Source organism: Protobothrops mucrosquamatus, unplaced genomic scaffold, assembly GCF_001527695.2.
Source record: "Protobothrops mucrosquamatus isolate PMUCROS unplaced genomic scaffold, P.Mucros_1.0 scaffold826, whole genome shotgun sequence".
NCBI lineage: Eukaryota > Metazoa > Chordata > Lepidosauria > Squamata > Viperidae > Protobothrops > Protobothrops mucrosquamatus.
The window spans coordinates 52870-62818 of NW_015387086.1; the positions used below are offsets into that span (position 1 = coordinate 52870).

General features: G+C 36.6%; 1 protein-coding gene across 1 annotated transcript in view; it reads left to right on the forward strand.

The window, feature by feature from the left end:
• Nucleotides 1–9949, forward strand: part of PAPLN (papilin, proteoglycan like sulfated glycoprotein) — a gene marked incomplete at its 5' end in the record, with an annotated part of 101946 nt that overhangs the window by 49066 nt on the left and 42931 nt on the right. Inside the window, 3 exons of the mRNA XM_015818950.1 lie at nucleotides 450–510; nucleotides 1392–1494; nucleotides 6542–6672. Of these exons, the coding sequence (XP_015674436.1) occupies nucleotides 450–510; nucleotides 1392–1494; nucleotides 6542–6672 (295 nt within the window). The remainder of the gene's footprint in view (nucleotides 1–449; nucleotides 511–1391; nucleotides 1495–6541; nucleotides 6673–9949) is intronic.

Here is a 9949-nt window from a genome sequence, read left to right on the forward strand (position 1 = left end):
AAGACAGCATTGATTATCCAAGAGTTTCACAATTCTCCTGGTTCAATCCTGCATTACAAATTGACAAACAGTGCTCCAGTTACAACTGTCAGTTCAGAAAGCATAGACAATTATTTTAACTAAGGAAGAATTCAGTTGAATTTTTCAAGGGAATATTTGAGAAAAGAAAGAAGGATATGAAATCATGACTTCTTTCAGCTGTAACAAACCATGGTATGTTGAAGTCTGGGAACATTACCTTTGAACCAGGGTTCATTCCTTTTACAAGATTACTGATTTAACTTTTAAAAAGGTAACCCTAACTCCTACTGCTTAGAGAAATGGAGAACAGAAGGAAGTTTCTTGGCAACTACTGCCTTGTTAGAAATACTAAAAATGATCTGGCAAAGTATGGTTTGGGCATCACTAATCATTTACAAGCTTTTGCTGATTGTTACTGTGTATTTCAGGACAGATGGTGGATCCAGTTGCATAGGACCAGCCCAAAGTTATCGCTCATGCAACGTTCGGGTAATATATTTGTTTGTTTCTTAAGATATTTATAACTGTCCATTTATCATAAGATGTAATGGATGGGAGTTGGAAATCTGAATAATTTCAGCCATTTTTATGGAACTAGAATTAGATGATTGGGCCAAAGTCATCCAGACAGCTTAATAATGAAAAATAAATATGAAGCCCACTATCTTTGATTCAAAAATGCATCCACTACTCTGTACCAGTTTTAGTGGTATGCTGGTGATATTCTGTTACTTTAAATTATTTGTTTGTTAAACTTCTATGCTGCCAGACTCACAACAGTTCATAGCAATCGAATAATTTTATTTATCAAATTTGTATAGTTGCCCATCTCACTTAAACATGACTCTAGGCAGTGTGCATTAAAATAAACAGTTAAAAACAAATCCAGAGCAACCATTTAAAACAATTAAACATAAATATAAATAAGACAGCGAGAGAATGGACCAACATTCACACAGTGTAACCGTTTTGCAGCTCCCCGTTTCCATGCAATCTGCAAGCCTGCTGGAAAAAAAAATGATGTTTTAAGAGGTAGTCAATAGCATCAGGCCTAAATTATAGCAAATCAATAAAACATTTAAAAAAGATAAGAGAAGGCAGCATATAAACAACAGATCCTCACTTGGAGGAAAATATAGAAACTAAACTCTGGAGTATTCTTCCAAATTGGTTGCTTTTTTGCTTTAACACAGGGGTAGTCAACCTTGGCTCTTTTATGACTCGTAGACTTCAACTCCCAGAATTCCTGAGCCAGCTGTCCTGGCTCAGGAATTCTGGGAGTTGAAGTCCACGAGTCATAAAAGAGCCAAGGTTGACTACCCCTGCTTTAACATGTCCTCTATTTTAGATTTTTCTCTTCTTTTCTGTAGGACTGTCCTGAGGGCTCCAGAGATTTTCGAGCGGAACAGTGTGCCGAGTTTGATGGGACAGAATTTCAAGGGAAGAAGTACAAGTGGCTCCCTTACTATGGAGGTAGTTTATTGATTCCTATTGCAGATTTTTCATAGAGGGTGAAAGAAAATCTGGGTAAAAATGCATGGCTTCTTATAGGGGGAAAATTGCTGAGATTCCCTGTCTGGAAACATTTATTTAAATCATTATTTAACCTACCCTTCAGCTTAATGAGCAAGCAACAGATTTTTACAAATATCAATAATTTAATGTTTACAAATATTAATTTAATTTTTAGAAATTAAAAAATAAATGTTAAAAATTGTAATTTTTTTTAAAATCTGCTGTTAGAATGAAAGATACATTCACAGAAAGGGAGAGCAGGGCATAGAAATGGTGAAGGGAAAAGTATGATCGTATTCTAATTCTTAAAATTCCTGAGGTAAAACTGATCAGTGAAAAATTTTTGGAAAAGTAAAAGAATCACCCAACCTGGTTTTGCTTTTTTGGAATACAGCTAAGTTTCAATTCGGGCAGATAATGAATCCCACAAAATAGTTGCATTATTCAAATTTGCAGTATTGCAAATAATATTTAAAACAGAACATAGAATAACACAGCTGGAAGGGACCTTGGAGGTCTTCTATTCCAACCCCCTGCTCAAACAGAAGACCTTATCTCTTATTATTATTCTATGATAATATATAATATATATTATTGTATATTTATTATATTTTATTATATATACTATGGAAAACAAGATAATTGGTTCCAGCTTTATGGAAATATGCAATGAAAATATTTAATTGTGTGTTATTATTTGTTTATTGATGAAATATTACAGTAAAGGATAAAAAAATATAAATGTATGGTTAGCAAAATCATAGAGTAGTTATAGAAAGCAAAATAAAAACAAAAAAAATTCTAATTATCATTCTTAAAGATAAGCTTACTCAATTTTTAAGTTGATCAAACCAACCAATACTTGCATTAAATGTTTGTTCTACTTGATTGCTTTTTTCTTTTGCTGTCTTAAATTTAAAGCTTTTGTCTCAACATCTCCTCTTCTAAGAAAACTGTTGCTTTTGATTGCAATCCTCAGCCTTTATAGATGCTTGGTTTCTATCACTGAGTCACTTTTGCTCCCTGTGGCTCTTTTCAAACCACAAAATAAATGACACAACTTTACCTTTTTATTTCCCCTGCATACCATTAAATCAGGCATTTCAAAATCTCATCTTATTTTAGAGTTGCTATTTTAGAGTTGTTCATGTTGCTCAGTCGCACCCAGTTTTTGCTGTAATGTAATAATGAGCCTCTTTTTTGACCTTGTGGTGTTTTCATTGGAAAGAATCTTCCTTTTGTTCATTTTGTGCATCAAAGATAAGCAAGTAGCAGTGTCTAAAACCCAGCAAGTCCAACTGTACCTTGCATAACTAAATGCTGGTTCAATACTTGATATCAATTTACGATTGCACTAGTTCAAATACTGCATTATTCAAACCCACTTTAATCGCAACCTAGCTGTATATTCACTGACTGGGAGAAAAAAACCCCAGTTAAGACATTGAATTTTCCATACCAGGCTTTTCTGTAAATTTTGTCATACTTCAGAAATATTTACTATGGTAACCTGACTATAATTTGAAGTCTAACTTTTCTTGCACCTGATTTTGACTTGTTTGGCAAGTTCCCTTTGTAAATAAAGCCTGTTCTCCTCTAACAAAGTTCATACTGGACCTTTTTCCACTTGCCGTGGCCACAAATATTTAGCTCTGTGATCAAGATGGACAGCAGACTAATTATGAATTGGAAGAAAAGGTTCTTTTCATGGCCAGTATAATAGAACATGGTCGAGGAAAATGCTGAATGTAATTATTTTTAATAAATTGCTCTTCTCCCATGCCAATCAGAGACAAATACAGTACATGGTCCTTCAGTATTCCATTCTCATATTGCAGAAAAATGGATTAAAGTTGTGGGTTGACTAGAAAATCTTCATGGTCATCCTTATCTGTCATTAAGCACTATCTATTGCTGTCCACTATATATGTCGTTCCATTGATTTTATATCCCCTTGCACATTCCAAACTATAAACTTGCAAGGGAGTTTCTATAACTGAGATCCTACCTTGCACAGAATATCACGGGACTTGCAGCCATACAGATCACAATATCTCAAAAAGTGACTGCTTCAGTCCTTGCGATTGCAAAGGCAAGCTGAAGTTGGCATAGACTGCCAACCTGATCTGCACCTTAAGAATAATTAATCATGAAGTTATATCCAAATAAAACAACAATATGAAAAGTCCTACATATTTATTTACTTACTTAGCATATGACATATCATACATGCTTGTGGGTTGGTTGAGCAGTATATACTAATATTTCAGCTAGATTAGTAAAATACAATAAAATATAAATGTTGAAAAGATCTATGTTTAAATACCAGCATCTACTCTAGACCATCTAACCACTGAAGCACAGCATCATTTGTATTAATTCAGACACTGGAGCAGAATATGCCCTCAACTCACAGCAGGTCACGATGTGATCTCCAGTTTGACATGGAACCCTGTAGTCACACCGAGGGGAGGATACAATGTTCCATTTATAGAGAGTCCCGGCAGGCTCCGTGGGTGGTGTGAATCCTATTCATAATTGTCCATTGCTGATGTGACAGTTCAAAGCCTGGGCCCTTTTTTGTGCAGGTCATTTACATGTCTTCCTATGTCTGAGCGTTCAGCTACCAATTTGGCTTTCCATTGAGAATTGATGTTAAAGTTGTTGGGCAGATGTTGTGCTAGTACCAGTAGGGGGTTTCCTGGATTTGAGTCTTCCAGCTGATAAATGGGGAAGGTCAGCAAGATCTTATATAAAAAAATGCTACATTGAAGCCTCAGCTATCCAAAGCCCTGATGAGTGGGAGGGATCAGTATGTGTGGGCCCATTATATTGATAACTATAATAATAAATAAATGAAAGTAATTAAACTGGAACGGAAGAAGAATAAATGATAAAGAGCAGGTATCAACAAATGGAAAGAAAGGAAAATAGATTCATTGTATGCTTGTGAAATAAGAGAAACGGAAAGGATATAAAAGATTTAAGTAGAAATGGGGTGATCTTGTGGAGCAGAGTTCATTAATACATGCAGGGAAGAGAATGGGGATTTTTAGTTATGAATGAAAGGGCTAAATGTATGTCAGAAAATATGAATTAGTCTCATTTTGATTCTTGTGGATGTCTATACAAAAAGGAGATACTTTGCTGATCATTGCATGTTACGCTCTAGTGAATGGTGATAATGAAAGAACCAGAAATGTGTTTTGGGGGGGGGATGTGCCACGCTTGAAATGAATGCAGTCCAAGAGAAAGATTTGTTCTGCTAGCTGACATGAATGGCTGGGTGGGATAAGACATGTGAGTACAGAAAAAGTGATTGGGCTTTTCGAAGACTCAAGAATGAACAGGAATGATGATTGATTAGTTAATTTCTGCTTAGAAAAAAAGTCTGTTTCACTATGCACATTAATGATATGTCCCTTCATGGAACAGGAATGCATTCCAAAGGATGATTGATCTGTTCATTTATCAGGACCGCCACTGGTCTGTAAGGCACCTTTGCGCAAAAATGTATTTTACCACCCCTCCACATAATCATTTTATTTGCTATTTTTGAGAAACAGGATAGTGGTTAAGACCAGACAGGAAGTTTGTAATAAGCTTTAAGTTGTTTTGTTGCTGCATAGAAGAAGACTTGCCACAGTTCATAATGGATTAGGCTGAGCTTCCCAAAACTGTAACAATATGTGCATTGGAAGACATTATACAGCATTTGTTTTGGAAGAAGTGAAATCTGATGTAAGTTAGCTGATGCAGTTGGAATGAAGAATAGATTTTGAAAACTTAATTTGGTGCCTCTCCCCTCCTTTTCATGGTGCCTTTGTACTGTCTGCTTCCAATGGATCTGCCACTTACAATGAAGATTGAGAGAACAGTGAAGGATACAATGATGACAGTTTCTGAATATGGCACCATTGATCATTGATAGTGTCAAGAATGGATCAGGGGTAAATAGGCACAGAAGAAAGGAAAGAAAGGAAAGAAACTAGAATGAAAGAATGGCTGCATGAAGAGAAAGTTCAAATCCTGTATTAGAAAAAATATGAAGACAGATTAATCTCCCAACAGAATTGAGGAGATAGTGAAGGTGCATGGAATAGAGTGAAATAAATGATGTATAAATGATGCCACAGAACCATGTTGAGTTTGTTTATGCAAAGCATAAGTGGAGTTTAGGAGAATCATAAAAGTAAATAAGACAAGCTAGTCAGAGACTGAATGAACTGAAAAATGTATGAATGAAGAATGAATGTGTCGGGAGGAAGGGGGGGTCACTGAAAAAGTTGTGGCTGAAATGAGTTCCTCAATAAAGGAGATATGAGCTTAAAAAAAAAAAAAAAGGCAGTATGTGAACTGATCTATAGACCTGATGGAAGCAAGAGTGGTTTTTAAAGATAGGTTTGGAGAAATATAGTGAATGGGGTTGATGTACTTTATCCTACTTTAGCTGTATTAACTTTTCTTTTTCTTGCCTCATCTTATTTCTTTAACTGCTATATCTTGCTTTCTTTCTATTTATTTTACTCTTTTTCTCAGCTTTGCCTAAAGTTGCTTAGTCCAAAAAAAAATCAACAGTAAGTCTGTGGTTTGATTAACTATAAACTAAATGAAGTATGTCCATTTGTCACTGTTTGCTGAATCCTGTTTATTGAACAAAACACGACTGGCTGCATTTGCACAATAAATCTTATCAAAATCAAACCAAAAGTATTATGGCTTGGAGTGTGAATGCAATGAAACCAGCCAATGTTTTGAGCAATTCTTGTTTCGGTCTATGTCCAAATTACAGATAGGCCTGAGTCAAGCCTGAATTAGCTGTGGTCCATCCTTTAACCTCTTATTCCAGAGAATGGAATTGCATTCTTAAACCCTGGCCTGTTACAGCCAAGTGTGAGAATATCAATAAAGTTCTGCTCTTCTCCATTTGTGGAAGAATCAAAATAAAACAACACATAAAGCTCCAGCAGCGAAATAACATGTTTCTTTTTAATTTTGCTCACAGCTCCCAATAAATGTGAATTAAACTGCATCCCAAAAGGAGAAAATTTCTACTATAGGCAGAAAGAAGCAGTCATTGATGGAACTCCTTGTGAACCAGGAACAAACGATATTTGTGTGCAAGGGACCTGTCGCGTATGTATTTCAGAAAGAATGCCACATTTCCTTGGCTTCTTTGCCTCATACATGAACCCTGAACTTCCTCAGACCATATACGGAATAATCTCATTTTATCTTACTGCAGATTTATTCTGCAAACTAAACTGAGATTCTAAATTCACATACCATGACTAGCTTTTTGTTTTGTTTGAACAATAGTTTTGTTGACCAAGCCATAATTAATGGCATTCACTCCACATGCTTTGTATTAAAACACATTCTATAAATCATGTTGTCTGAATCCACATAGTACCTCAAGCCAGGCCAAACCAGGGGTGAATAGGGGTTTGCTGGCCAAGAACTGCCTTTAACTTGGGGGAGGGGTGTAGGCTGCCTTTAAACAGGTGGGGAATCAGACATTAAAGAAGGTGTTGCAAGGTTAGACAAGCTTCAACATTTGTCCTCTCTGGAACTAAAGCTAATAGTGAGCCTTCTGTTGGTTTTTCCCTCCGTTTTTGTGGTTTACTGAATATCAGCATATTGTCCACACAATTCAATTCTATTCTGTGTTTTATGGCAAAGATGCCTAGTATATCTGTTCAGCAGATGATTATTAATGGCAGGAATCCCATATTTCTTCTGCCCAATTCAGTCTCTCCTCATTCCCCTGCCCATCTCTTCCAGCATTTTGTTGGTTATGATCAGGAACACATTTAGACTATTCAGAGTGTTTTTTTCCAATCACTGTGAGGGCCTAATATCTTGGAAATTCCCAGAATAATCAAGGGATAGTCAGAATCCAGGGTAAGATTAAAAAGAAGTAGCCTTCTGAGTGAAATTCAGACCTAACAGATTAGATCAGAGGACCCAAGAGGTCCTCTGATCTAATCGTATGTTTGTGTTTGCTGAGTTGTATACATCTGAAATCCTCATAATGGGACTGGGAGATAACAGAAAGGGGAAGGGAGGGGATTATAGTTCAGATGTTGTAAGGTAAAGGAGTCCCTGCGGATTTTATTCCGCTAGTCATTGCCAACTTTAGGGGGTGGTGCTCCTCTCAGTTTCAAGGCCATTGAGCCAGCACTGTCCAAAGACATTTCTGTGGTCATGTGGCCAGCATGACATCATGGAGCGCTGTTACTGGCCACCAAAAGGGGTACCAGATGCCGTAGGACAGTGTTTTTCAAACTTGTCAGATTTAAGATGTGTGAATTTCAACTGCCAGGCAACGTGAAAAGGATGTCTGGGCCCTTTGCGTGTTAAAAGGCCTTTCTAGAAACAGTTTGTGTCAGTGGATCTCCATCTTATAACAACAAAGCCAAGGGAGAAATGTAGAATTTAGCTCCTGAAGAATACACTCTTTTTTCCGGAGAAGGTTCAGATGCACCTTGGTTTTAAAAACTCTTTTAGCTCCTGAACTTCCACCCTTGGCCACCAGAGGGTTTGCAAGGACCAGAAAAACAATCATCAGACCAAGAACTTGACTGCTGGGGGAAAGCATTATCTAGCCCTGAGTTTTAGCCAATATTTTAACAACATGAATTTTGCTACCCCCTTTGCTGACCCTTCTCTTGCTTCTTCTGCCTCCGCCAAATGGTGTCTCAATTATTTGCGTGCAGGCTTGACAGCAAAGTTATTGGTACAGCTTTTGGGTTCTTCTTCTTTCCCATTTAAGCACGTAACCAACCAACCAACCAAGAAGGAAAAGCATTTCCTAATCAAAGCACTGTGGCAGGAAGGGTGTAACACAGGAGTCCACTATTGCTCAGCTTCTTCCTCTCCACTCCATTTAGTTGTAACCAGCACTGAATGAAGTTTTTAATAATAATAATAATAATAATAATAATAATAATAATAATAATAATAATAATAATAATAATAATAATAATAATAATAATAATAATAGTAGTAGTAGTAGTAGTAGTAATGGATCATCGCACAGTCAGCCAGATGTTCAGACTGGATTTGGCATTTTGTCTACCTATCGAGTACTTACTAAGGACCTGGGATAGGCATTATTATTATTATTATTATTATTATTATTATTATTATTATTATTATTATTATTATTATTATTATTATTATTATTATTGATGATCGCACAGTCAGCCAGATGTTCAGACTGGATTTGGCATTTTGTCTACCTATCGAGTCCTTACCCAGGACCTGGGATAGGCAGATGTGGATGTTTGATGGTATTATAGATATCGTCGCAGGATGGAAGCAGTTCCTAGTAAGGCTGCCTTTTGCAATTATTATTATTATTATTATTATTATTATTATTATTATTATTATTATTATTATTATTAATAATAATAATAATAATAATAATAATAATAATAATAATGTCACAAAGGGTGCCTTTTCAGGATATCTCTCTCTTCCTTCTTATGGGTAACAACTTACACAGTCCTCTGTATTTTGTTTGGGAAGCAGTGAGAAAGAGCAGATCCCACTAGTCCCCTGAAATTTATTTCAGCCTTGCACAAAATGAGTGAAAAACACAAAGGAGTAGCATTTATAGGCAGTGTTAGAGCAGTCTGGCATTGTTGCACCATCCTGAACGATCACCCTTTCAGTTAACCAGCCACCATTTTTTTCCACTCTCCCATAAAGCAAGGAAAATGGCAGCATCCTCAAATTGTGGAGGTGGGCACCGGTTGTGGCAGGGGACACACTTCAGATACCTAGAACAGGATTGCTGGAGAAATGCAAAAAGAAACCAGTGCTTAAAATGTACAGCTCTACTGCATTCCTCTCTTCTTCGATAAACAAAATGATTATACAAAAAGAGAGGGAGAGAGAGAGAGAACTCAAAACTCTGGCGCTCAGCACTGTTCCTGTCCAACTCTTTAGCAATAGCACCGAGACTTACTGTATATACTGCTCCATAGTGCTTTCCAGCACTCTCTGACCAGTTTACAGAGTCAGCGTATTGCCCCCAGCAATCTGGGTCCTCATTTTACCAGCATTGGAAGGATGGAAGAATGAGTCAAGCTCATGTCTATAAGGATCGAATACCTGGCTGTGGGCAGAGTTTGCCTGCAATAGACTCTTCAGGAAGGCAATAGCAGACAAGGCTGAGGTGGAAGAGAAAGGGGCAAGCCCATATCCATTTAAATAATAATAATAATAATAATAATAATAATAATAATAATAATAATAATAATAATAATAATAATAATAATAATAGTAAAGTTGGAAGGGACCTTGAAGGTCATCTAGTCCAACCCCCTGCTCAGGCAGGAAACCCTATACCATTTCGGACAAATGGCTGTCCAGTCTCTTCTTAAAAACTTCCAGTGTTGGAGCA